The 27,311-nt window shown below is 49.9% G+C and overlaps 2 protein-coding genes across 12 annotated transcripts in view; one reads left to right on the top strand and one right to left on the bottom strand.

Moving 5' to 3' along the window:
* Nucleotides 1-29: 29 nt before the first annotated feature.
* On the bottom strand, nt 30-27,261 carry Acsbg2 (acyl-CoA synthetase bubblegum family member 2). 10 transcript variants are annotated; one of them, XM_070008269.1, is made up of 18 exons: nt 27,246-27,261; nt 22,291-22,405; nt 21,094-21,194; nt 20,112-20,341; nt 18,976-19,064; nt 14,595-14,715; nt 14,206-14,286; nt 11,324-11,473; nt 9,923-10,099; nt 7,448-7,629; nt 7,096-7,329; nt 4,780-4,997; nt 2,362-2,501; nt 1,986-2,232; nt 1,324-1,433; nt 907-962; nt 314-374; nt 30-148 (listed from the first exon to the last, which is right to left on the bottom strand). In XM_070008269.1, the coding sequence occupies exons 3-15, from the start codon at nt 21,188-21,190 to the stop codon at nt 1,360-1,362; spliced, it is 2,040 nt and encodes a 679-aa protein (XP_069864370.1). In that variant the 5' UTR covers nt 21,191-21,194; nt 22,291-22,405; nt 27,246-27,261; the 3' UTR covers nt 30-148; nt 314-374; nt 907-962; nt 1,324-1,359. The 10 variants fall into 10 exon arrangements, with proteins under 10 accessions (XP_069864370.1, XP_069864369.1, XP_069864372.1 ...); XM_070008268.1 differs by lacking the exon at nt 27,246-27,261 and adding an exon at nt 22,499-22,537; XM_070008271.1 differs by lacking the exon at nt 27,246-27,261 and having other exon boundaries at nt 907-1,013; nt 22,291-22,492.
* The window catches only part of Rfx2 (regulatory factor X2), a 67,995-nt gene continuing 67,786 nt past the window's right edge, over nt 27,103-27,311 (top strand). For both annotated transcript variants that reach the window (XM_070008264.1, XM_070008267.1), the window contains exon 1: nt 27,103-27,311. The gene's annotated coding sequence lies outside the window, so the exon portion shown is untranslated.

Here is a 27,311-nt window from a genome sequence, read left to right as displayed (position 1 = left end):
CTGGCCGAAAAATGACAGGAGACCCGAGGTGCCTTATCGAGGTTTATTGGAAAGGTTTCCATGTGGCTTCCAGGCAGGCGAGTGAGTTTGGGGGTGTGGTTCTTCAAACTTGTGAAGGCCTTTTCTTTCTAATGTCTCATGGTCTTTTCTGTGGAGAAGAGAACAAATCAGCCATTGTACACTGGCCTCACCCCCCACAGCCCCACACAGGAACAGCTGGGAGAGATCACATGAGCCATCGGCCCAACTCACGGTGGGAGCTGACAAGCAGAGCAAGGGGTGACATTGTCCAAAGGGAAGCAGTGGCTCATACCTGCAATCCTAGCCACTCAGGAGGCTGAGATCTGATGGTCCTGGTTCGAAGCCAGCCTGGGCTGAAAAGTCCCCATGAGAGTCTTATCTCCAATTAACCACCAGAAAACCGAAATGGTGCTGTGGCCCAAAGTGGTAGAATGCTAGCCTTGAGTGAAAAAACTCAGGGACAGTGCCCAAACCCTAAATTCAAACCCCAGGACCAACAGAGAGAGAAAAAAAGAGAGAAAGGAAGAAAGGGAAGGAAGGAGGGAAGGAAGGAGGAAAGGAAAGGAAAGGAAGGAAGGAAGGAAGGAAGGAAGGAAGGAAGGAAGGAAGGAAGGAAGGAAGGAAGGGAAGAAAGAAAGGTAGGTATTCATTACCTGACTTATGTAATGATAGCTCCCCTCTGTGCATCCCCTTATAATAACTAAAAAAAATAAAAATAGCTGGGTACTGGTGGTTCACTTCTGTAATCCTAGCTACTCAGGTGGCTGAGATCTGAGGTTCATGGTTCAAAGTCAGCCCAGACAGGAAAGTCTGTGAGACTCTTATCTCCAATTAACCACCCGAAAACTGGAAGCGGCGCTGTGGCTCCAGTGGTAGAGCACTTACCTTTTGAACTGAAGAGCTGAGGGACAGCGCCCAGGCCCTGAGTTCAACTCCCTGTACTGGCACCAAAAAGAAAGAAAGAAAGAAAGAAATCCACAAATCCATCATGCCTGGGGAAGGACAAGGAAGGGAGGATTGGTAACCAGTAGACACCCGGCTCCCTGGCAATGGCCTCTGGCCCTTATGCCATAATGAAATTGGGGTTACAATCACTGCCCTTGGGGGGCTGTGTGAATGGCGGAGATCAACCACAGGAATGTGTCACCCTTGACCAGGACCTGGTGGAGATGGCAGGTGTGAGCCCTGCACTCCAATGTGTGTGTGTGTGTGTGTGTGTGTCCTGTGCCAGTTCTGCTGGCACACATAGTGGCCACCTGTCCCCTCTCCACCCCTAGTCTGGCAAATGCGGCGGAGTCTCACCTCCAGGCTGGCCACGTGCACGCATGGTCAGCAGTATCAGCGGTACAGAGTGTCGATCTGCGGTTTGTATTTCTGGATTATGAAATGTCTCCTCATTTTGGTCGTGGGACCTGCAGAGAAAGGCAGAGAGAGAGGGGTCAGGTTCCCCACTCGTGTGTGTGTGTGTGTGTTGTGGGTCTTGAACTCAGAGCCTGGGGGTTGTCCATGAGCTTCCTGCTCAAGGCCAGCGCTCTAGAGCCACTGTGCCACTTCCGGTTTCCTGGTGATTAAATGGAGATGAGTCTTACAGACTTTCCTGCTGGCTTTGAACCTCGATCCGCAGAGCTCAGCCTCCTGAGTAGCTGGGATTCCAGGTATGAGCCCTGGTACCTGGCTGTTCCCCCTGTGCATGGTGGCAGGATGGGGAGGCAGCCCCCCGCTGGGCAGGGCTTTGGGGCGATGGCTCCCCTGGGGGGAGTCTGGCTCTTATTCTCACCATGTGAGCTACCTGCTCTGGCAAGAAGAGCCTGGAAGGGCTCAGGGGTGGGGTGGGAGAAGGGGTTTGAGGGGCGGAGCAGCAGGCAGGCCCTGTGGTCCGTCCACCAGATCTCCCACCCCAGGGAAAGGATCTTGGCAGCTTGAGACCCCAGTGCAATGAGAGTGGCGGGCTGTGTGGCCCTCACCCAGCTCCCCGCCTTGGATGGAGAAGTCTTTGTCCAGGATGAGCCACTTGCGAATCTTCTGGGCGTTGGAGGTGGCCTCCCGGTTCACGGCGTTGATGCCCTGCTGGATGGCCTTGTAGACCAGCGGGTCCTGCTGACCCACGATGTCCCGCACGGTTTTCGCCTGGCTGCCCACACTCTGGCAGAAGTCGATGGCGTCCCAGCTCAGGTTGTCCAGGGGCTCCCCGCTTTTCTGATCCATCTGACACTGCCCCGGGGGACACCTGTGTCACCCCCACAGGCTCCACGGCCAATGCCATCCACTCCCCCCCCACACACACACACACTCAGGCCAGGATGCAGGCCCGGGGGTGGGGGCGCAGCCCGGGAGGGTCACCTTGAGCGTCAGGAGCAAGCTCAGGAACTTGGCTCCATCTCCCACCAGCATGGCGTTGCTTATGATGGGGATTTTCTCCTTCACCAGGGTCTCAATGGGGATGGGGGGCACGTTCTCGCCACCAGCAGTGATGAGGATTTCTGCAAGCACACCTGGCTCATCCGGGGCCTGACAGGGAGCTACAGCCTCTCCCCACCCCCAACCCCCTTCAGTCCTGTCCTACCAAGACTCTCATCCCAGTGCACTGGGATGGCTCTGAGCGTGTGTGCATGCGTGTGTGTGTGTGTGTGTGTGTGTGTGTGTGTGTGTGTGTGTGTGTGTGTGTGTGTGTGTGTGTGTGTGTGTGTGTGTGTGTGTGTGTGTGTGTGTGTGCCAGTCCTTGGATTTGCACTCAGAGCTTGGGTGCTGTCCCTGAGCTTTTGTGCTCAAGGCTGGTGCTCTACCACTTGAGCTACAGCTCCACTTTTGGCTTTTTATTGGCTCTTTGGAGATAAGTCTCTTGTGGACTTTCCTGCCTGGCCTGGCCTTGAACAGTGATCCTCTGATCTCAGCCTCCTGAGTAGTACAGGCATGAACCACCGGCTCTTGGCTCTTTGTGTTTTAGTTATTACTCAACATACTGCTGTCTGGACAGCTTGAAGCACTTATGCCACAATGAAATAAGAAAGAATCAAATTAAAGGGAAGAAGTTAAACAATCCCTGTTTGCAGCTGTTTTTGTTACATCTAGGAAACCCTACAAAGACGCTACCCAAAACATTATTAAAACTGACTTCTAAAAAATTCAATAAAATTGCCCAACACCAGTGACTCACACCTGCAGTCCCAGCTACTCTGGAGGCTGAAAGTAGGAGGATCACCACTAGAAGTCAACCTGGGCAGAAAAGTTTGTGAGACCCTGTCTCAAAAACATCCAGCAAGCTGTGTCCTAGTGGCTCATGCCTGTAATCCTCACAACTCATGAGGCTGAGAACTGTTTAAAAACAGCCCAGGCAGAAAAGTCCATGAGATTCTCATATCCAATTAACAACAAAAAGCTATAAGTGAAGTTTTGGATCAATTGGTAGAACACTAGCCTTGAGCAGAAAAGCTCGGGGACAGCACCCAGGCCCTGAGTTCAAGACCCACCACCAATCCCCAAAACATCCATGCAAAAAGCAAGGATGGAGGCATGTCTCAAGTGTCAGAGTGCCAGTCTAATAAAGTATTGGGCTATGAGATCAAACCCCAGTATTGGCAAATAAATAAATAAATTCAACTTTTTCAAATGCTTAAAAAAGATAGTCTTGCATTTTTTCCCAGGCCAGACTCATTCTCATTCTCCTACTTACAGCCTCCTGAATAGCTGGGACTACAGAGTTACACTATCATACCTAGAGCTTATTATATTGACATGAGGGCTCACTAACTTTTTTTTTTTTTTTTTTTTTTTTTTTTTACCTAGACTGGCCTTGAACCACCATTCCCTGATCCTTGCCTCACAAGCAGCTGAGATTCTAGTAAGAGCCATCACATCCGGCTCCTTGGACCACATCTTATTTTTTTTTTTTTTTTTTTGTCGGTCGTGGGGCTTGAACTCTGGGCCTGGGCGCTGTCCCTCAGCTCTTCAGCTCAAGGCAAGCGCTCTACCACTTGAGCTACAGCGCCACTTCCGGTTTTCTGGTGGTTTATTGGAGATAGGAGTCTCACGGTCTCTCCTGCCCGGGCTGGCTTTGAACCGCGATCCTCAGATCTCAGCCTCCTGAGTAGCTAGGATTACAGGCGTGAGCCACCAGCGCCCGGCTCTGGACCACATCTTAATAACTCACTGCCTGAGTCTCAGGAGCCCTCTTCCAGATCCTAGCTTCTCTGTGTCTTGCTGGAATGTTCAGGGAACCATCCTGATGATGCTCTGTCTCTCATTGTATTTTCTATCCCTTGACACTCAAGCACCCCTAAATTTTGGCAAGCTTTAAAAGAGCCTCCTTTCCAATGGGGCTGGGAAGGTGGCTCAGTGGTCGAGTGCTGGTCTAGCATGCATGAAGCCCCTGGGTTTGATTCCTCAGTACCACATACACAGAAAATGCCAGAAGTGGTGCTGTGGCTCAAGTGATAGAGCGCTAGCCTTGAGCAAAAGAAGCTCAGGAACAGTGCCCAGACCCTGAGTTCAAGCCCCAGGGCTGGCAAAACAATTTAAAAAAAAATCCTCCTCTCCCAATGTTCTATCACATTACAGGGGAGGAAATGGAGGTCTGAGGCTTGTCTTTTCCAAGCCTCGACCCCCGGCGGGGAGAGGAATCAAGGGGTGTGCCTGAAGCCTAAGCCTGGATTGCATCGGGGTGGGGTGGAGCTACCTGCATAGCCTGTCATGGAACAGAAGGTGGGTGGCTGGGGAGCCCATGCAGAGCCCAGCTCTGGGGCCCCCCGGGCCTCGGGGTACCTTTGATGCGGCCTGTGATGAACAGGAAGCCCTGGTTGTCCATGCGGCCCAGGTCCCCCGAGTGCAGCCAGCCCTCCTCGTCGATCACGTCTGCCGTGGCCTCCTCGCGCTCCAGGTAACCCATGAACACATGCCGGCCCCACATGCACACCTCCCCGATGCCATCCTTGTTGGGCTGGAACAGCATATTCTTACACCCGCTCAGGATCTTGCCACAGCTGCCAGGGAAGTGGGGGAATCTGAGCCCCAGGGAGATGCCATCTGCTCAGACCCACCTGCCTCCAGCCTGGTGGCCCCCTGCAGGAGCCAGTGGGCATCAGGAGGCCTGTGCTCAGTGCTGTCCAGGATTATCATTGTTGTTGTTGTCAATTTTTTGTGCTGGCATTGGGGCTTGAACTTAGCACCTGGGTGCTGTCCCTGAGCTCCTTTTGCTTGAGGCCTAGCATTCTACCACTTGAGCCACAGTGCCACACTACTGGCTTTTTCTGCGATTAATTGGAGATAAGAGTCTCTTAGAGGAGCTGGGAAGTTGGCTTAGAGGTAGAGTGCTTGCCTAGCATGCATGAAGCCCTGGGTTCAATTCCTCAGTAGACATCCACAGAAAAAGCCAGAAGTGGTGCTGTGGCTCAAGTGGTAGAGTGCTGGCCTTGAGCCAAAGAAGCTCAGGGACAGTACTCAGGCCCTGAGTTCAAGCTCCAGGACTGGCAAAAAAAAAAAAAAAAAAAGAGTCTCATGGACTGTCCAGGTTAGCTTCAAACCATAATCCTCAGATCTCAGTCTCCAGAGTAGCTAGGACTACAGGTGTGAGCAACCAGTCCCAAGCTCACTTCTGGCTTTTGCATAGCATGCTTGCTCATGAGTGAATGCTGCTTGTCCAGCTTTTTCACTCAAGGCTAGCACTCTACGACTTGATCCACACCTCCACTTCCCACCTTTCTGGTGATTCACTGGAGATCAGAGTCTTGACTTTCCTGCCCAGGCTGGCTCTGAATAGCAATCCTCAGATCTCAGCCTCCTAAGAAGCTAGGATTCCAGGTGTGAACCATCAGCACCTTGCCTAGTCCAGTAATTTTTATCAGCAACACACTGTGAATTGTAAAAGCAGGCAGTGCTATAGGCAAAGAAAAAGAAAGTTTTTTGTTGTTCTGCTTCTTCCTGAGAGTCTCACAAAGAAGACAGATAGCCAGGCTCAACAGACAGGGTGGCAGGGACCGGCCTGGTAGGAGGTCTGTGAAGCCAGGTGGGGAGCCCTTTACCTATACCAAGAGCCATCTGCATATGTATAACATCATTTGAGGGCCATACAAAATTAGCAATACAGGCAGACTGCCACAGTCAGCGATGATTTTGGACCAAAAGATTTTGTGGGCCTTGATGGCCTGTGGCCCTTTGGGACTGATGCTCCCAACCCTACAACAAACCCAGCTGCCGACCACAGAATGAATGGTATGCTGAGGATCTATGTATCACTCTGGGGTGAGCCTCACTCAGGAGAAAGCCAGGAAGAACCCAGGTTTGGCTGGGAGCCAGTGGCTCACACCTGTCATCCTAGCTACTCAGGAGGCTGAGATCTGAGGATCGCAGTTCAGAGCCAGCCAAGATAAGAAAGTCTGTGAGACTCTTATCTCCAATTAGCCAACATGAATGCCAGAAGTGGCGCTCTGGCTCAAGTGGTAGAGCTCCAGCCTTGAAAGAAAAAGCTAAGGGACAGCCAGGTGCAGGTGGCTCACACCTGTCATCCTAGCTACTCAGGAGGCTGAGATCTGAGGATCGTGGCTCAAAGCCAGCCTGGGCAGGAAAGTCCTTAAGACTCTTAGCTACAATGAACCACCAGAAAACTAGAAGTGGTGCTGTGGCTCAAAGTGGCAGAGCTCTTGCCTTGAGCTGAAAAGCTGAGAGACAACAGCCAGGCCCAGAGTTCAAATCCTAATACCAACACACCCACAGACACAGCACACACACACAGAGCCAATGTTTGAGGTAGGGTGACCATGGAGAGAAAATGCACTGAGGTTACAAGTGTACTGAGGATGAGGGAAGAGGCAATGAATCATTAAGACACTGCTCAGGATGTTGGGCATGATTGGTGGCTCTTACTATAATCTCAGCTACAGAGATCAGAAGGATCATGGTTCAAAGCCAGCCAGGGCAAAAAAGGGAGATCTCAGCTGAACATAAAAGGACCCTCTGCACACAGTCAGGATTTATCTGGGCCTTGGTGACAGCCCCCTCTTCCCCCACCTCTATCCAGCCCCTGGGGGGGGGGCGGCAGGGGAGTGTCAGTGTCTTCAGGGTGGGCTGTGCCCAGGCTGCTACCTGAGAACCCTGTAGTTGCTGCTGTTGGAGTAGGTGTGGGGCCCCGAGGTCTCGCTCATGCCGTAGAACTCGCAGATGGGGATGTCCAGGCTGAGGAAGAACTCGCAGGTCTCCTGGGTGAGGGGCGCCGCCCCGCTGACGAAGGAGTGGCAGCGGTCCAGGCCCAGGGAATGCTTGACCTTGCTGAACACCAGGGTCTTGGCCATGCGGTAGTTCACCGGGATGTCCCGCTTCCTGGGAGTTGTGACAAATCCAGGGGAGATCCAACGCCCCCCCCCCCCGCAGAGAGGAGACCTTTCCGCTGGAAAGGGGGGGCCGGCCTCCCCTCCCACCCCACGCCCCCTCCACCTACCCCAGCATCCTTTGGGTGTTGACCTTCAAACCAATCAGTTTCGCCCAAGCAAATGCCTTCTTCTTCAAGCCCGACGACTTGGCGATGTTTTCTTCGATTGTGTCGTGTATCTTCTCCCAAATTCGGGGTACCCCCAGGAAGGCGGTCGGCTTGACCTCCTGCAAGGTGCTCACCAAGGTGCCCTGCAAGGGACAGAGCGGGAGAGGGACCATCCTCATCCCGCCTTCCCCAAGACCACGTGGAAGCTTCCTCTTTGCTGATTGGACCAGCGGGGGGAGGGGGCGGTCCTAACCTAAGAGAGCTATCTTATTGGTTGGCTGTCAGCCAATCCGAGTTTTCTCTTCTCTCAGTAGGGATTTGATGGGGCAGCGTTTAACTATTAATCTTTTGGGGGGGCCTGGGGGGTAAGGAAGATACAGTGGAAACAATCCTCAGTATTTTAGAAGCATCCCACCACCTTTTGTGGGCAAAGGAAAGACTGACGTACACAGAGAAATGCAAACAAGATTTTTTTGGGTATAGGATGTAAATGTATATGCTCAATGCCTGGTGATTGGCAAAAGAAATTGTCCAAGCATGTAGTGGGATACATTACGTATCTGTTTAAAAGGATGCAATGTTCTCCCAACAAGGTTTAGAGATTCCGGGGTTGGAGGCATGGCTCAATTGGTAGACCACTCGCTAGTCAATGAGTGGAAGTATGAAGGACTGAGTTCAAGTCCCGGTCTTGTACAAAAAAAAGAAAAGAAAAAGGAAAAAAGATTTAGAGATTCAATGAGACTCCAATCAAAATCCAGTCAGACTCTTTCAAACTCTTTCAAATGGAGACTCTTATCTCCAATTAATCAGCCAAAAGCCACTATCCCCAGGTATAATGAACAATTCAAGATTGGCCAAAAGCCAAAAGTGGAGGTGTGGTTCAAGTTGGCAAAAAAATTCAAATGAGAACAGAATTCCTGAGTTCAAGCTCAAATATATCAATATCTACATCTAACCTATTTTTGTATTATGGATTCATATTATGTATTTAGTCAAAAAGGAATTATTTCTTAAATATCTATAATCTGGCATCTCAGGCTGATCATAGAGGATTCAAGAGAGGGAGAGAGTGAGACTAAAAAAATAAGCAGAGAACTAAGTGACAAGGAGTTAGCAAGGTGGAAGATGGGAGAAAGAATCTTCTAGAAAGAAGTACCAAGACCCTCAGATTTAGCCTGCCTGGTTGAACAGGTTCCAACCTGTGGAATCTGAGAAGACATCATTTTCATGGCAAAAAAAAAAAAAGTCTTTGCTGATCTGAGGAAATTGAAAATCTTGAGAAAAAGACCCTCCTAGCTTATCCAGGACCAGCAACATGACCAGTGTTCTTAGGAGTCAGAAGGGTGAAAGGAGAGGAGGGGTGTGAGGATGTAAGCGGAAGTGTGTGTGTGTGTGTGTGTGTGTGTGTGTGTGTGTGTGTGTGTGTGTGTGTGTGTGTGTGTGTGTGTGTGTGTGTGTGTGTAAGACAGACTTGAGCATAATGAGCTGCTGGCTCTGAAAATGGAGGAGGGAGCTGTATGAAACAAAGGATTCTCTTCCAAGAACCTCCAGAAAGGACTGTCTCCAAAAATGGCACCTTAAGCCAGGTGCTGGTGGCTCATGCCTATAATCCTAGCTGCTCAGGTGGCTGAGATCTGAGAATCACAGTTTAATACTAGCCCAGGGGTTAAACTACCCTCCATTAAACAACCCCCCCAAAAAAAGCCAGAAGTGGAGCTGTGACTCAAGTGAAAAGAGCATTAGCCTTGAGTAAAAGAGCTCAAGTGCCCTGACCCTGAGTTCAAGCCCCAAGACTGGCACCAAAAAATAAAAAAGTGGGGGGATACAGTGTACCTTCCATTACATGACTCCTCCAATAACGTCTGAGAAAATTTGCACAATATCACATTATTTCTTCATTAAAATATAGACATTTGCTTAGTAAGGAGGATAAAATAGGCACCATAAATGGAATCTTGTTTATATCAGACTTTGCTACCAAAAGCTCAATTTTGGAGCTTTCATATTTTTTTGTGTATGTGCCAGCCCTGGGACTTGATTCAAACCTAGGAGTTGGCTAGCATTCCACCACTTAAGCCACAGCACCACTTCTGGTTTTCTGGTGGTTATTTGGAGATAAGAGTCTCACAGACTTTCTTGTCCATGCTGGCTTTGAACCATGATCTTCAGATCTCAGCTTCTTGAGTAGCTAGGATGACATTTCCATCCTAATCTTGGATTGTTCATGGTACAATGACTTTAACTGTACTTTGGGATAATGCTTAAAACTAAAAGAAATGTGGTTAGCTGTTCCCAATGTGATTCAATGAGTTGACAAGAACACAGAGAAAAAAAAAGTGTTAGATCTTTAGCTTCACCAAACACCTGTCCAGTAGAATCAGCTCCATTCCCAAGGGAGGGAAGATACAATGGGCCCTGGGCCTCCCTCAGCCGCACCTTGAGCGCATCTGGTTGAGCGAAGAACGTGAGCGCCCCGATCTTGATGGGTATCCAAATGTCCATCATCTGGGCAGCAATGTGGCTGAGGGGCAGGTAGCTGACCACCATCTCCTGCTTCCCTGACATCTCATTAAGCCCCAGGTCCCTCACCATCGCCCCAGCCATCCATGTGATCTAGAACACAGGGCAACATGAACAACTTCAACCTCGCCCAACGCCTTTTTTTTTTTTTTTTTTTTTTTTTGTCGGTCGTGGGGGCTTGAACTCTGGGCCTGGGCGCTGTCCCTCAGCTCTTCAGCTCAAGGCAAGCGCTCTACCACTTGAGCTACAGCGCCATTTCTGGTTTTCTGGTGGTTTATTGGAGATAGGAGTCTCACGGTCTTTCCTGCCCGGGCTGGCTTTGAACCGCGATCCTCAGATCTCAGCCTCCTGAGTAGCTAGGATTACAGGCATGAGCCACCAGCGCCCGGCTTCGCCCAACGCCTTTTTTTGTTTGTTTGTTTTGTTAAGTGCCTGCACTGGGACTTGAACTCAGGGCTTGGACGCTGTCCCTTAGCTTTTTCGCTCAAGGTTAGCTCTCTACCACTTGAGCCACTTCTGGTTTGTTTGGTTTGTGGTTAATTGGAGAGAAGAACCTCATGGACTTTCTTGTCCTGGCTGGCTTTGAACCACGATCCTCAGTCAGATCTACCGGAGGGTTCCAGGCAAATACCATGCCATTCTCTGTAAGGCACCTCTGAAGGTTTGGGTATCTGAAGGGAGTCCAGGAATGGGTCCAAAGTGGACGCCACATCAAACATCATCCTTCTTGGAGCCCAGAGTGTGGTGGTGTTGGGCCTGTGGTTCCATCTTTGTGGGAAGCATAGATAATAAGAGTATTGCTGTCTGGGCAAAACTAACAAACAAACAAACCACAAAACCCAGTTGGCTTTGGTGGAAGAGGGCGTGGCTTGGGTGATCAGGCGTGGCTTGCGCGAGAGGCGTGGCTCAAGCGCCAGGGGCGTGGCTTAAGGGTAGAGCCGCTGCCGGGCAAGTGGGAGATCCTGAGTTCTAACTCCAGTATTAAAAGAGAAATCCGCTTTGCCCTCTAGACTAGGATCAGACTCACTGCCCCCATGTGATTATATTGTCCAACACCGTTTTATGCTCCCTAGAAATAGGAGACCTTTTCATCTTCAGAGCCACCACCAGCAAGGAAGCATGACACCCAGAGATGTCAGACACCCCATTCACTGCACAGAGCTAGGTTTGGACCTGGGTCAACCTCCCCCCAACCCCCAAACTCAATCCTTGACCCCTGCTGCTCCCGAAATTCAGCGCCACCCCCAGCTCTGCGAACCCCCCCCCATGATGGTGACCCTGTCCCCCCCCCGTACCCCCTCCCTCCGTGTGGCTCACGTTGTCGTGGCTGAGCATCACGCCTTTGGGCTTTCCCACGGTCCCCGAGGTGTAGATGAGTACAGCGCACTGATTGGCTCTCTGGCTCAAGATGATGCGGTCCAGCTGGACCTCAGAAACGTAGTTGCCGAGCTCCATGAAATCATCCCACTGAGGGGTGGGGGCAGAGGCGGGCAGAAGATGGAGACCCCTCCTTCCGCCCAGTCCCCCGCCCTCCATCTTCTCCCCAAAGACCCCTCTCGAGAACAAGCCTGATTGGCTGAAGCCAAAGGAGTCCAGCAGCCTGGGACCACAGTGATTGGATAAGGCCTGGACATGTGACTTCAGGTAGCCCAATCAGAGTGAAGATGAAGGCTTGGGCTGAGAATGCTGGGACACCCAAGTGCTGGGATCATGGTTCAAAGCCAGCTTGGGCAGGAAGGTCCACGAGACTTATTTCCAATTAACCAGCAAAAAACCAGAAGTGGAGCTGTGACTCAACCTTGAGTAAAAAAGCTAAGGGACTGGGTTCAAGTTCCAGTGCCAGCACACACACACATGCAAAAAAAAAAAAAAAAAGAAGGAAGGAAGCAAAGAAAGAAGGAAAGAAAGAAAGAAAGAAAGAAAGAAAGAAAGAAAGGAAGGAAGAAAGGAAGAAAGGAAGAAAGGAAGAAAAAACTGAGAGAGCAAAATAAAGCTCAGAGTCTTTGACCTCCTGGTTTCAACATGCCTGAAATCCACACACTGGGCTGTAATTACATGAGCCATCAAATTATCTTCTTTTGCTTAAACTAACGGGGGCCAGGTTGCAATCAATAGTGACCCTACTGAGAGTAGGTGTTATCTCTTCATAGCCAACAACCAGGAGCTAACAGGCAGCTCAATATGGCTGAAAGACAGAGCCTTGTGCTCTTACCACCATCCAAGTTGGTGAATACTTTCCCGTGCAGAAACTCCATGGCTCATGTCTGTAATCCTAGCTGCTTGGGAGGCAGAGATCAGGAGGATTGCAGTTTGACATTAGATCAAGCAGAAAAGTTCTAGAGAGATTCCAGGGTGTGGTGACACACATCTGTTATTCAGGAGAAGCACAATGGCTGGGTGCAGTGGCACCTGCCTGTCATCCCTGACAACCCAGGGAAGCATAAGTAGGAAGACTGCAGTCTAGGCTGGCCTGGGCAGAAATCAAGACCCTACCTCAAAAATAACCAATGACAAAAGGGGCTGGAGGTGTGGTTCAAGTGGTAGAGCACCTGTCTGGCAAGCATGAAGCCTTGAGTTCACTTTCCAGTATAGAAGAATAAAAGAAGAGGGGGGGAGAGTAGGAGAGGGAGAGGGGAAGGAGAGGAAAGAGAGGGAGGAGGGGGAGGACAAAGGAATTTTACCACCAAACCTCAACAAGGCACTGAGGGGGGGGTGTATGTGGTGATGTCACTTGCAGAACCCCTAGCATCACGTACCTCCAGCCAGGCACACATGTGCTGGAATCTCCAATGGATGGGGACATGGAAAAATCCCTTTGGTCATCCCTGCATTCTGAGAGACATGCTAAGCCCTCCTGCACTGGGGTGTCTCCTTAGCAGCTTGCTGAATGCCTATCCGTGGCATCTGTAGACGGGAGCTGGCTGTAGAATGTGCTGCCCTGACCCAGTCAGGGACACATGGGGCCACCCCCTCCCTCCAAGCTGTTGGGTCTGTAAATTCATACCCAGCACACACCCAAGAATTGTCTTATTCTGCTGTTTCCCAGTTTCCATGCTGAGTTTATTCTTTGGCTTTTGTTTCTAATGAATATGTATCTAAAGTAATTTGTTTTGGAGGAGGAATAGTACTGGGGTTTGACCTCGAGGCCTCATATCCAGACCTTGTTGAATTCGTTCTTCTCTAATATCGACTTGTGTATTAGACTGTCCCAAAACATGATTCACTACTGATTCTTCCTGTGTACCTGGGATGACAGGTGTGAAGAACTATTTGAGTTGTAGGGTTTTTTGTTTGTTTGTTTTGCCAGTCCTGGGGCTTAAAATCAGGGCCTGGGTGCTGTCCCTGAGCTCTTCAGCTCAAGGTGAGCCCTCTACCACTTGAGTCACAGTGCCACTTCCAGCCTTTTCTGCTTATGTGGTGCTGAGGAATCGAACCCAGGGCCTCATGCATGCAAAGCAAGCACTCTACCACTGAGCCACCTTTCCAACCCCTTGGAGATCTTTTTGTTACGTCAACAGGAAGAACTCTACGGCCTTGTAGGAGGTAATAAGGAAGCAGCTCAGCGCCCCCACAGCACCCCAGGTAGCAGATTACATGAATCATCTGCCCAAAATGCAATCTTGTTGTCAGGATTCCCTTCTAACAAAGAAAGCTTCTAGGTGACCCATACTCTTAGAAGAGTGCAGATGAGGTCTTTCCAGGACCATATCCAGTACCTGCCAATATTCATCGGTGACTGTCTAGTCATTCCAGTAAACACAGATTTCTAAGATATAACACCAAAAGCACAAACGGGGGAAAAATGCTAACCCTAAGCTACATAGGAGGCTGAGATCCAGAGGATCACAACTTAGAGGTCACCCCTATCAGAAAACGATCTCCAACTCCAACTAACCAGCAAAAAGCAGGGCTGGAGGCATGGCTCAAGTGCAAGAGTACCAGCAATCAAGCTGAGCAAGGCCCTAACTTCAAACCCTGGTACCGGCATACACAAAACAGTTGGATGAACTGGGCCAGAATTAAAACACTTCTTAGTCTTCCAAAGACCACGAAGAAAAACAAGACAAGGTAGAGAAGAAAAACAAGACAAGGTAGAGAAGAAAAACAAGACAAGGTAGAGAAGAAAAACAAGACAAGGTAGAGAAGAAAAACAAGACAAGGTAGAGAAGGGGGTGCCCCCCCACCCCCCAGCGGCTTACACAGTACAGGTTGTCGCGGCTGGTCATGGGCTCCTTGTACTGGATGATTGCCTTCAGGGTCTCCAGCCCATCCTGTGGGATCTGAAAGAGATCTCTCTGGGCTTTGGGGTCCCCCCCCCACTCCCCTGTGGCAACTCCAGCTTTTCTTTCACCATCCCAGCATTGCTCTGTCTGACTGAGCACAACCAGCCTGGGGTGGGGACCCCTGGGGTTCTCCCCTGTGGCTCAGGGCAGCGCAGGGAGATCAAGGCAGCTTTTAGGCCATGCTGCATTATGACCAGTGAAATCGCACCTGTTCCTGGGGTGCACCCCATCACCCCACTTGGCTATCACCTAAGTCACCAGCCCCGGCCTTGTCGTCACCGGGTGACTGGCAGGCGAGGCCTCACCGAGAGGATCTTGCGTAATTGGAGGTCGTTCTCTACCAGCAGGATGTCCACCTTGGCATGCGTGATGACATAGTGACAAGCTTCCGAAGAGTTGGTGGCGTAAATGCCAACGCAGAGGCCCCTGGGGAAGGAAAACACAGGCGTGTGTGTGTGTTAGTGATTTAATACCACCTGGAATAAACAGAGGATTTGTTTTGGCTCCAGGCCTCCTGTTGTGGTTTTTGGTGGTCCTGAGGTTTGAACTCAGGACTTCCTTGCTTGCAAGGCATGCGCTCTAACACTGGAGCCCTGTTCCACAGTGATAGCCACGCCCATCACCCATTGGACACGCCCACCCTGCTAGCCACACCCCCTGGTGCTTATAGCCACGCCTCTAGCACTTAAGCCCCGCCCCGTTACAATAACCACGCCTCAGCCCTTATAGTCATGCCTGGTTCTTCAGCTCTGCCCCACCAGTCTAACTCCATCCTCAACAGTATAGCCACGCCCCGATGTTTATAGCCACGCCTCCAATAGTCCAGCCAACGCCCACCACTCTAGCCACACCCCTGCTGCTTGATTCCCACCTGTCACTCTAACCACGCCCCTAACACATGCCCTGCTGCCCTGATATTCTAGCCAGACTCCCCTACTTGAGCCACACCAGCCCTGTAGCCATACCCCTACCACTTAAGCCCCGCCCCCACCGTGCCTGCTGTTTGTGAATGCACACCACCATCTCCATGCTGGCTGGGTCTCACTGAGTCTGCCTACAGTCCTATGAGATGATCATCCTCCATTTCACAGGCGACAGGATAGCAGAGGGCCCAAGATCGGACCCAAGGTGTGCTCTGACGTCTGAGTTCACCCTGCACATGCCACCCCAGCGTCCAGCCTGAACTTAACATTTATCTCCATTCGCTGAAGGCAAGGGTGATACATGCTCAGAAGAAATTTGGAAAACAAAAAAAATCATATGAGGGTTCTTACCATTGACATCTGCAGATCCCCTCCTCCCCCCTGCCAGTGTTTTGTGCCAGTACTGGGGGTGGAAGTCAGGACTTGGGTGCTGTCCTTTACCTTTCTTTTATTTTTATTTTTAATTTTTTTTTTTGCCAGTCCTGGGGCTTGAACTCAGGTCCTGGGCACTGTCCCTGGGCTTCTTTTGCTCAAGGTTAGCACTCTACCACTTGAGCCACAGCACCACTTCTGGCTTTTTCTGTTTATGTGGTATAGAGGAACTGAACCCAGGACTTCATGCATGCTAAAGCAAGCCCTCTACCACTAAGCCACATTCTCAGCCTCCTTTAGCTTTCTTACTCAAGGCTGAGGCTTCACTTGAACCACAGTTCCACTCCTGGCTTTTTGGTGGTTTATTGTAGATAAGAGTCTCACAGACTTTCTTGCCCAAGCTGGCTTTGGATTTCGATCCTCAGCTCTCAGCCTCTTATAGGTATGAGCCACCACTGGCTAATGTTATTTGGTCCTCTCCAGTTACTGCTATTCTTGTTGCTGTTGCTACTATTCATGATCTGGGGTCAGACAAACCTTAGTTTGGGTCACACAGTCTTCACTCAATCACTGTGGGAGTCTGAGAAAGCCATTTTGCCTCTCAAGTGTACACACACACACACACACACACACACACACACACACAGAACAAAAGATGGGTGGAGGCATGGCTCTTGGTAGAGACCCTCTCCTGAGTTCAAATCACAGTAACACACACATATACACACACGTGCACATCAGATACTCTCAAATTGTCTAGTAGAGGCCAGGCACCAATGATGGGAGGAGGACAGAGGTCCTGACCAGCCCTCCCATAAACATGATTGTATCCAAAACACAACCAACTGCCAAGTGCCAGTGGCTCACACCTGTCATCCTAGCTACTCAGGAAGCTGAGATCTAACAGTCATGGTTCAAAGCCAGCCTAGGCAGGAAAGCCTGACTCTTATCTCCAATGAACCACCAAAAAGCCAGAAGTGAAGCTGTGGCTCAAGTGGTAGAATGCCAGCCTTGAGCAAAAGAGCTGGGGGACAGCGCGCCAGTATGGTTACACACACACACACACACACACACACACACACACACACACAAAACCACACACACACACACACACGCACACACACACAAAGAATCTAGTCAAAATCCCCAACTGAAAAGAGGTGAACATAAGGGACAAGTGTGCCCCCTTCTGGTCAGGCTTGGGTATTGCAGCTCAAATGTCCAGCCACATAAACCACAGCTTGTCAAAGCAAAAGAATATCAAGTTTCTGTGGCAGAATGGGGAGGGGAGAGGGGGTTGACTTGGCTGAATATTCTGTGTGTGTGTGTGTGTGTGTGTGTGTGTTCACGCGCACGCGCGCCAGTCCTGAGGCTGGAATTCAGAGACTGGACATTGTCTCTGAGCTTTTGTGTTCAAGGCAGGCACTCCACCACTTGAGTCACAGCTCCACTTTGGGCTTTTTTCGTGTGTGTGTTTTAATTGGCCAGAAGAGTGTCACAAGTATTCCTGCCTGGGCTGGCTTCCAATCATGATAATCAAATCTCAGTCTCCTGAGCAGCTAGGATAACGGGTCAGCCCCCTGTGCCCAGGCTGGCTGAGTATTTTAAGCAGCTTAGATTATAAAATTATCGTATAAATGGAATTTTAAAAGTTTACACTATGACATGCGTATGTATACATTTCTACCTCTCTGTGTGTATACATGTGTATCTGTGGTTATTTCTTAGAAAATGGATTAGGAGAGGGGAGAAATTGGGGAGAATGATAGGAGGAGAGTTACTAACGAAGATACATTGTACTCATAAATTGATATGTTCACTTGAAACAGCTTTGTCCAGCTACTTAAAGATAAAAATTTGGCTGGGAATGAGTGCTTGCCTAGTATGCATGAAGCCCTGGGTTTGATTCCTCAGTACCACATACACAGAAAAAGCCAGAAGTGGTGCTGTGGCTCAAGTGGTAGAATGCTAGCCTTGAGGAAAAGAAGCTCAGGGACAGTGCCCAGGACCTGAGTTCAAGCCCCAGGACTGGCAAAAAAAAAAGGATAAAAATTAAAAATATTAATAAAAACTATTTTAAAGAAAAGAAAATGGCTTAGGTACACAAAGGAAAACAATAAACTTCTATTTTGTTTTCCCATCATAGATGTGTTATATTTGTACTTCTCATCTGGTCTGGCTCCGTCTTTAAGTGACACTGGGCCAAGTCTGGGAACACAGCATGGAGTAGGCAGGGATCAGGGAGGCTGCTCAGTCCACTGCAGGGCCCAGAAAACCCACCGAGACCAGTCCCCTCGGTGCCCATAGACTTCCTCCCATTTTAGGGCTGTAGGGTAGACCACTTTTTTTATTTTTGCCAGTCCTGGGGCTTGAATCAGGGCCTGGGCACTGCCCCTGAGCTCCTTTCACTCATGGCTAGCACTCTGTCACTTGAGCCACATTCCCAGCCCACATTTTGTTTTATTGCCAAGAGGGAGAGACCCCAAGGTGAACAAACAATACTAAAAATGATTTTTCCCCTTCCATCCTTCTTTTCTTCTTTCTTTTCTTTCTTTCTTTCTTTCTTTCTTTCTTTCTTTCTTTCTTTCTTTCTTTCTTTCTTTCTTTCTTTCCTTCCTTCCTTCCTTCCTTCCTTCCTTCCTTCCTTTCTTCCTTCCTTCCTTCCTTTTTGCTTCTTTGTAGCTTGAATTCAGGACCTAGTTCAGACTTGGCTTTCTTGCTCACAGTTGGTGCTCTGTCACCACTGACATGCCCCCAGTCTAGCTTTTTGCTGGTTAATTGGAGATAAGAGTCTCTCCGACATTCCTGCCTGGGCTGGCTTCAAACCTCTATCCTCTAGATCTCAGCCTCCCGAGTGGCTAGGATGTGCTCAGCTGCTTTTTTTTCTTTGAGGGGTCATTTTCAGGCTTGAACCCTCCTTATGGTAACTTGACACAGAACAAAAAAACAGTGAGGTAAGGAAGTCTACCCACAATCTCTGTCTGTCTCTGCCTGTCTTTCTCTCTCCCCCTCCTCCCCCTCTGTCAAGAATCTAGTTTGGGGTGCAGGCTCTGTTGTTCATTGGCTGTCCAAGCCTCAGTTTCCTCATGAACAGCATGGCAGTTCCCTATTCTGAGCTTTTATAGGATGTTTAGCACATAAGTAGAAATCTGTAGCTATTCTCTGTGATCATTGTTTCAGAGCTCTGCAGCTGAAGTTAAGACTCATCCTGGACCACTATGGTAAGAAAAATGTTATACCCTAGCCTACAATCAGAAGCAAAGACCACAGACACCTGCCTGTTGACCCCAGGGCTCCATCTGAAATTCCTGCTGGTGTCTGAGGCGGTCCAGCACTGCCCAGCCCCGGGCAGCAGCTCGTCACCCACAATGCACCATGTCGCCAAACTTACCCTGCCATGATCGCCCCGAGGGCCGCAATGAACCACTCAACCGAGTTGAAGCCCAGGATGCCGACACCGTGGAAGCGCTCCAAGCCCAGCTGGGGGAGGGGGGACAGAGAGGACAGCCGTGAAGGAGCCCCCAGGTGAGTTAGCTTTGATCTCATCCTTACTATGGGACAGAATAGACTCAAAACGTGGGCTCCATTTTGGCCAGCCAGCTTTGAGCCTCAAACCTAGGAGGTTGCTTGTGAGTGTGGGTGCTTTTGTCTGTTTCCTCTACGTGAGACTCTTCTCTCCAATTAACCACCCAAAAGCCAGAAGTGGAGCTGTGGCTCAAGTGGTAAAGCACCAGCCTTAAGTGAAAAAGCTCAGGGCTGGGTGCCAGGCTCATGCCAGTAATCCTAGCTACTCAGGAGTCTGAGATCTAAGGATCATGGTTTGAAGCCAGCCCTGGCAGAAAAGTCCTAGAGACTCGTGGGGCTTGAACTCTGGGCCTTGAGCTCTTCAGCTCAAGTGAATGCTCTACCACTTGAGTCACAGTGCCACTTTCAGTTTTTGGTTGGTTCATTGGAGATAAGAGTCTCATGGACTTTCCTTGTCTAGGCTGGCTTTGAACTTTGATCCTCAGATCTCAGACTCCTTAGTAGCTAGGATTACAGGCGTGAGCCACCAGTGCCCAGCAAGTCCTAGAAACTGGAAGACTGGAAGCAGACCTGTGGTAAGAGTGCTAGCTTTTAGCAAAAGAGCTCAGGAACAGTGCTCATGTCCTGAGTTCAAATCCCATCTCTTTCTCTCTCTCTCTCTCTCTCTCTCTCTCTCTCTCTCTCTCTCACACACACACACACACACACACACACACACACACACACACACACAGGACAAAGGTTGCTCCCTCCCTGGAGAGTAATTGGATAATTGATGATTAAAGATTAGAGGAACAATATTCACTGAAGAACATTTGTGTGTTTTGGTGCCTTGTAGATTTTGAGGATTTTGTACTAGACATGCATGTGTTTTGTATGTACATGCGTGCATGTGTGTGTGTGCATGTGTGTGTGTGTGTGTGTGAGACAGAGAGAGACAGACAGATAGACACGGAGACAGAGAGACAGAGACATCCTGGATGGTGACAAACACCCACCTACCTTAATCAAGGCTTTGGCGGCCTTGCGGCAGGCTTCATAATACTGACTGAAGCTCAGAGTGTCCCAGCTTTTGCTGTTCTTCGTTGCCAGGGCTGGATAAGCACCAAAGCGGTCGACTGACTCTTGAAATAGTTCAGGGATGGTCACAGGGATCTCATGGCCAGGCCCATGCTTTGAAAGCCGGAGGAGGACAGCTCCATCACGGTGGGTGGTCCACAGTCCAGAGGTACCTGTTTGTAGTCCCCAGGAATGGGGGCATGGAGTTTTAGTTAGTTAGCAACTTTGGGCTGTTAGTGGGGGTCCTTTTGGGCCTAAGGTACTGAGTGTTGAGTTATTCCCGCAATACTCTTGAGTAGAGATCTTTGTTACCCAGCACTGTCTGACTATTACATAGAGATCCTATAGTTTGCAAAGACAAGAAGCAGAGGTAGGGGTATGTTTCGATGCACAGTCAACACTGGTCCACTCAAACTTCTTCTGCATTTTTAATTTTTCATGAGGCCTTCCAGCAACTTATTCTAAGCCTTTTCAAGCATTTAAGAAAATTGAAGGCTGGATGCAATGGCTCACACCTGTAATCCCAGTTACTGGAATGGGAGAGATCGGGAGAATCACAGTGAGATCACCATCCTCCTCCTCCAGCAGGAAGCTGAGCAGTGTGGTGGTAAGCCCCTCCACTTCCAGGAGATTGGGAGGATCATGGCTTGCTTGAGGGGAAGGGATTGTAATAAACCAGCTAGCCTCAGGCAGTCTGTGATAGTCACATTTTCATATTGGTATATTAAGCCATTGTTGCTTATGCATGCAGAAGATGAGTTTGTATGCAAATATCATGTATGCAAATAAGGGAACATATGCAAATTGATCTTGTATGCAAATGAGACTTTCAGAGTGCTCCAGCAGGGTCCCGGGCAAGGAAGCCTTGGATCCCTTTAAGGAATCATTGCTTCTCTCTCTCCTTCATGCCGTGGGCAGCACATACCTTGAGCTAAATTCTTGTCCACTTTGAGGGGCTGGGGCTCCTGTTCTTGAGTTACCGGGGCCTCTGCCCTTCCAGGTTTGTAAGGATCACTCTTCATTGTACTGCAAGGCAGAAGAGCAGGGAACTTAGCAAGACAGGACTAGGGCTCAACACCCATCCATTGCTCATGTCTGCCAGGAATCCTATGATCCATTAGTCATGTCTGTCCTGGGCCTAGGAAAAGGGGAGATGGTTTGTATGCCAGATGAGAGAGACATGGAAGTTTAGAGGGTATTTAATCTGTGTTTCCAGAAAAAAAAGAAAAGACTCTCAAATGGTTAGACTATGAGGACTAGGTCTGTAGGTTTTTCTACAAAACAATTTGAAGGCTCTGAAGAGGGAAGATATTCTGACAGGACCACCTTTATTTACCCTGTCAATTTATGCTGAAGATGGGTATCTCTTGGTATTCTTGATGGATTTGGTTCCAAGACTTCCTGCACACACAAAGGTCTTCAGATGGCCATGTACCTTGCTTGCACAGCATGATTTATATTTAGACATAATCTGCAATACATTTTCTTTCTTTATTCACTTTTAGCCCTGCCGGGGTCTTGAACTCAGAGACTTGTGCTATATTTCTAGTCCTTTTTTGTTTTTCATTTGTTTTTCAGGTGAGATCTCCTGCTTTTGCCCAGGACTGCTCTTGGAATACAAGGCTTCCTATCTCTACCTCCTGACTAGCTGGGATTACAGAAATGAGCCACTGTGTCTGGTTCAGCTCCATACTCTTAGCTACCTGGGAGACTGAAATCAGGAGGATTATGGTTTGAGGCCAAGCTGGGCAGAAAAGGATGAGAGACTCCCATCTCCAATTAAGGAACATCAACCCAGGCAGCAGTAGACAATAACAAAGTAACAATTGCAATACAGTGGGCTGGTTGCTGGTGGCTCACACCTGTCATCCTAGCTACTCAGGAGGCTGAGAACTGAGGATTGAGGTTCAAACCCAGCCTGGGCAGGAAAGCCCAGGAGACTACGATCTCCAGTGAACTACCTGAAAAGCAGAAAGTAGAGCTGTGGCTCAAATTAGTAGAGCCATGAGTGAGAGCTCAGGAACAGTGCCCAGGCCCTGAGTTCAAGTCCCACAACCAAAAAATAAATGGCACAGCGGCTCTGCATAAGCGCTAAGCTCGGGTCTGAGAGAGTCACACGCACCTGCTTTTCAGATGGATACAGGGATACTACAGGGTGCCAGCCTTCACAGGGCAGGGCTCTGGTCATCCTGGCATAGCTTCAGGGGCTGAGACATGTGGCCACTCAGATGTTTCTCCTGCAAAGATGACATACGGGTAACTGGAAGCCCTTGTCACCCCCTTGGTGACAAGGGGGGCAAGAAAGGGAACCGGCTGTTCCCTCTACAAACCTTCCCCAAGCAACCTTCTGGAACCTTCCAGAACCTTCTGGAACCTTCCCCTTGTGACATCATTGAGTGTACTGTCTATCCCCTTTCCCCCTCCCCAGAAGAAAGTACTTCCAGAATGGGGCATTGTAAGTCCCTCTTCACTCACTACTCACTCATTCACTCATACATTCATTTATTCATCTTAGCACATGTTCTTTTTGTGTGCGTGTGCTGGTCCTGGGGCTTGAACTCAGAGCTTGGACGCTTGAGCTTCGTCTCAAAGCTAGCACTCTACCCTTTGAGCTACAGTTTTTTCTGAGTAGTTTATTGGAGATAGGTTTTGAACCATGATCTTCAGATCTCAGCCTCCTGAGAAGTTATGATTACAGATGTGAACCACCAGTGCCCAGCTAATGCTTTTTTTTTTTTTTTTGCCAGTCCTGGGGCTTGAACTCAGGGTCTGGGCACTGTCCCTGAGCTTCTTTCGCTCAAGGCTAGCTACTGGAGAGTACCACTTCTGGCTTTTTCTGTGTATATGATACTGAGGAATAGAACCCAGGGCCTCCTGCATCCTAGGCAAGCACTCTACCACTCAGCCACATTCCCAGCCACCCCTACTCTTTTTTTTTTTTTAAGGGGCTTTATGTGGCTCAGCTTTCCCTGCCCAAGGCTAATCAAGGTCACCACAGTTTGTCAAGGGAAGGGCTCTAGACTCAGAGAACTGTGATGTCAGAAAGAAAGAAGGCACTTGCAAAGCAAGCAAACAAATAGATAAACAGAATAAAAGCTCTAAATAGAGCACAGGTGCTTCCACCACAAATCCACTCTTCCCGGGCGGGAAGCATGAGGCTTCTTTTGTTTCTTTTTCTCCCAAGAGGATGAGGGCTCAGGCAGCTCCGAGCCAAATGAAATGTCCTCCCGGCAGCCCGCGCTGCTCCTGCCCACCCTCCCAGGGCCTTCTAGTTGTCAAAGGAGAAAAACAGCTGCGGGAGGGGAAAAAGTTCCAGCCACTGAGAAAGATTCTCTTTAGAATCTAGAAAGTTCCCAGGGGCGCAGCTTTCTTATATTCTGGCCTTATCTAATTTTCTTAAGTCCTGTGATTTGGCTGGCTAGCATTCTCTGTCTGTCTGTCTGTGTCTGTCTACCCCCCATCCTTGTGCCAGTCCAGGGGCTTGAAATCAGGGCTTGGGTCCTGTCCTTGAGCTTTTTGCTCAAGGCTAGTGCTCTACCACTTTGAGCCACAGCACCACTTCTGGATTTTTGGTGGCTCACTGGAGATAAGAGTCTCACAAGGGGGGGGGGGCTGAGAAGGTGGCTCAGTGGTAGAGCGCTTGCCTTGCATGCCTGAGGCCCTGGGATTGATTCCTCAGCACCACATAAGCAAAAAGAAAAAAGCCAGAAGTGGCGCTGTGGCTCAAGTGGTAGAGTGCTCGCCTTGAGCTGAAGAGCTGAGGGACAGCGCCCAGGCCCAGAGTTCAGGCCCCACAACTGGCAAAACAAAACAAACAAACAAAAGAAAGTTTCTTGGGCTGGGAAGGTGGCTCAGTGGTAGAGTGCTTGCCTTGCATGCATGAGGCCCTGGGTTAGATTCCTCAGCACCACATAAACAAAAAGAAAAAAGCCAGAAGTGGCGCTGTGGCTCAAGTTGTAGAGCTCTAGCCTTGAGCTGAAGAGCTGAGGGACAGCGCCCAGGCCCAGAGTTCAGGCCCCACAACCAGATCCCCCCCCCCAAAAAAAAAAGTCTCACGGACTTTCCTACCCAGGCTGGCTTCAAACTATGGTCCGCAGATCTCAGCCTCCTGCGTAATTAGGATGACAGGTGTGAGCCACCAAGGCCAGATAGCCACATGGTAGGTTTGTTTTGTTTTGTTTTGTTGGTTGTGGGGCTTGAACTCTGGACCTGGGCGCTGTTCCTGGACTCTTCAGCTCAAGGCTAGTGCTCTACCACTTGAGCCACAGCACCACTTCTGGTTTTCTGGTGGTTCATTGGAAATAAGATTCTCACAGACTTTCCTGCCCGGCTGGCTTTGAACTGTGATCCTCAGATTTCAGCTTCCTGAGGAGCTAGGATGACAGCTGTGAGCCACTGGCACCCAGTTTCACATGGTAGTTTTAAAATTTTTCACATACTAATGGATAACAGCCATGTGGTGATGACTGGGGTGGGGGTGGGGTGGCTTAGGCCTCCCTTGGAGCAGCCAGGCGGCCTTCCAAGCATTGCCTTTGGTCTGGGGCTCAACAGTGAGGCTGGACCTCTCTGGACAGGTGTCATTCAATGTCCCTTCCTTCCTTCCTCATGGCAGGGGAGAAGATGGCTCTCCTCACTGGAGGCTAGGACCTGATGCTAGGCTGCAGTTGGCTCAAGAGGCTAGTGAAAGCAACTCTTACCTTCCATAGCTGGAATCCCCGCTCTCTTCTAAGGACTGACTTAGAGATTACTGTCCATGAGAAGCCCTGGTGGCCCACAGGTGTCATCCTAGCTACTCAGGAGGCTGAGATCTGAGGATCAGGATTCAGAGCCAGTCTGGACAGAAAAGTCTGTGAGACTCTTATCTCCAATCAATCACTAAAAAAAACCAAAGTGGAGATCTATGTCTCTGTGTCTGTCTCTCTGTCACTGTCTCTGTCTCTGTCTCTGTCTCTCTGTCTCTCTGTCTCTCTGTCTCTCTGTCTCTCTGTCTCTCTCTCTCTCTCTCTCTCTCTCTCACACACACACACACACACACACAAACTACCAAGAAAAAATCCCCCAGAGATTACAGAGTCAGGCTTGTTCTAACATATTTGGTGCTACAGGGTTGGGTTGGAGTGTTTTTTGTTTTTCATTTCTGTCTGGTGTGTGTGTGTATGTGCATGTGCATGCACGCACACACCAGTCCTCAGACTTGAACTCAGAACCTGGGCGCTGTCCTGTCCCTGAGCTTTTTTACTCAAGGCTGGCACTCTACCACTTGAACCACAGCTCCACTTCTGGCTTTTTGGTGGTTCACTGGGGATAAGAGTCTCACAGACTTTCCTGCCTGGGCTGGCTCCAAACCATGATCCTCAGATCTCAGCCTCCTGAGTAGCTGGGATTGCATTATGGAACATTGATATAGTGTGTTATTGAATATGGAATATCGAGTGTATGTGTGCTATGAAATATTCAGCTGTGAAACTGGGAGTTAGAACTACGTAGCATGGAATACAGAGATAAGGTCACACCCAGAGCTGAAGACGTTACCAGGGCATCCTGCTGCCGGAGAACCTGCAGGGATAACCAGAAGAGAAGACGCCCAGCCTCAAACATATAAAAACCCAAGGCAGCGGAGCAGAGATGACCTTCCCCAGTGAGAGAACTCCACGTGGGACTGACCCTTCACTTGAACAACACCCCCCCCCCAAGGCGGCCATTACTCCATCCAACTATTCAGAGCAGCCCAGAGGACAACCTTGACTGACCCCCCCCCTTGATCTTTGGACCAAGTGACCTGCCACATGAGCTCTCTGGGTATGAGCCATGCTCAGTAGAATTGAGTCTAAGAGTTATTGGTGTGGACTAATATTGATATATTCCAAGTGTTTGAATAAATTGAGTGAAACTTATTAGTCTAAGTGTGATGCTATATTCATGCTTGGCACTAAGCATGAGCCACAGCACCTGTTTTGAAGGTTTGTTTTGTTTTTTTGTTTCTTTTCTTTTCTTTTTTTTTTTTTCTTTTTTTTGCCAGTCCTGGGGCTTGAACTCAGGGCCTGGGCACTGACCCTGAGCTTCTTTTGCTCAAGGCTAGCACTCTACCACTTGAGCCACAGCGCCACTTCTGGCTTTTTCTGTGTATGTGGTACTGAGGAATCGAACCCAGGGCTTCATGCATGCTAGGCCAGCACTCTCCCACAGAGCCACCTTCCCAGCCCTGAAGTTTTTTTAACCCAGGTGAATGCATTCACTTCATTTCTCCTCTGCCTGACGCCTAGGGTTTCTGCAGTGAAACATCGGAAGAGTTGCTTCGTGGGGAAGCACTTGGCAAACATTTTCCTCCAGGACCAGATAGTAAGTATTTTAGGTTTTATGTCTGCCTCCCCCCCCCCCCCCCAGCCCCAATGCCCCCTAGCTGAGCCTGTTCAGAGGCGAGCACGGGACCTCCTTCCAATAAAACTTTATTTGCAAACACAGGAAGGCAGGCGGGGACCACAGGCTGCAAACCTCCAACCTCTGACACTTGTTGAAAATGCATATTCAATAAGATAGGGGAAAAAAGTAGTTGCCTATAGTTTTCAATGGTGCAGGAGATGATGATGATTGATTCTGTCTTTAAAAAAAAAACCCTCAAAATTCGCATCTTGTGCGGGCTGGTACCAACCAAGCCCGCAGAGGGATGCGGGGAAACCGACTTCCTCAAGACCTCTCCACTGCCCGCGGCCCGCGCGCGCCTCCGCCGCCACCGCCTTCGCCAACCTCCTCCGAGCCGCGCGCGCCTCCCTCCAGGTCCCGCCCTCCAGCCCAGCGATTGGCCGATCCTCTGCTTCTTCCCGGCTGGGGCACGCCCCCTCGTAACAGGCACCTCGCGCAGCCACTGGGACACCGCGTAGCCCCGCGCCCCGCCCTCCCCGCGCCCGTTGGAGGAGGGGCGTGGGCGGGCCGTTAGAGGTGCGCGCCCCGCCCCTTGTCGCGGCGGGTGGACTGGCGGGCGACGAGAGGCCGGCGGCCGGGCGGGCGGCGGGAGCCGGAGGAGGAGCCGCCGCCGCCAGCGCCGCCATAGAGACTGTAGCCGTGGAGACTGTTACTTACCAACGGGGACCAACACGCAGCCGCCGCCGCGGGAGCCGCTGCCCGAACTCCCGGCCCGAACTCCAG

The sequence above is a fragment of the Dipodomys merriami genome, unplaced genomic scaffold (assembly GCF_024711535.1).
Source record: "Dipodomys merriami isolate MVZ:Mamm:240054 unplaced genomic scaffold, mDipMer1.0.p SCAF_70, whole genome shotgun sequence".
In the NCBI taxonomy this organism is placed as follows: Eukaryota; Metazoa; Chordata; class Mammalia; order Rodentia; family Heteromyidae; genus Dipodomys; species Dipodomys merriami.
This window is presented reverse-complemented; position numbering and strand designations above follow the sequence as displayed.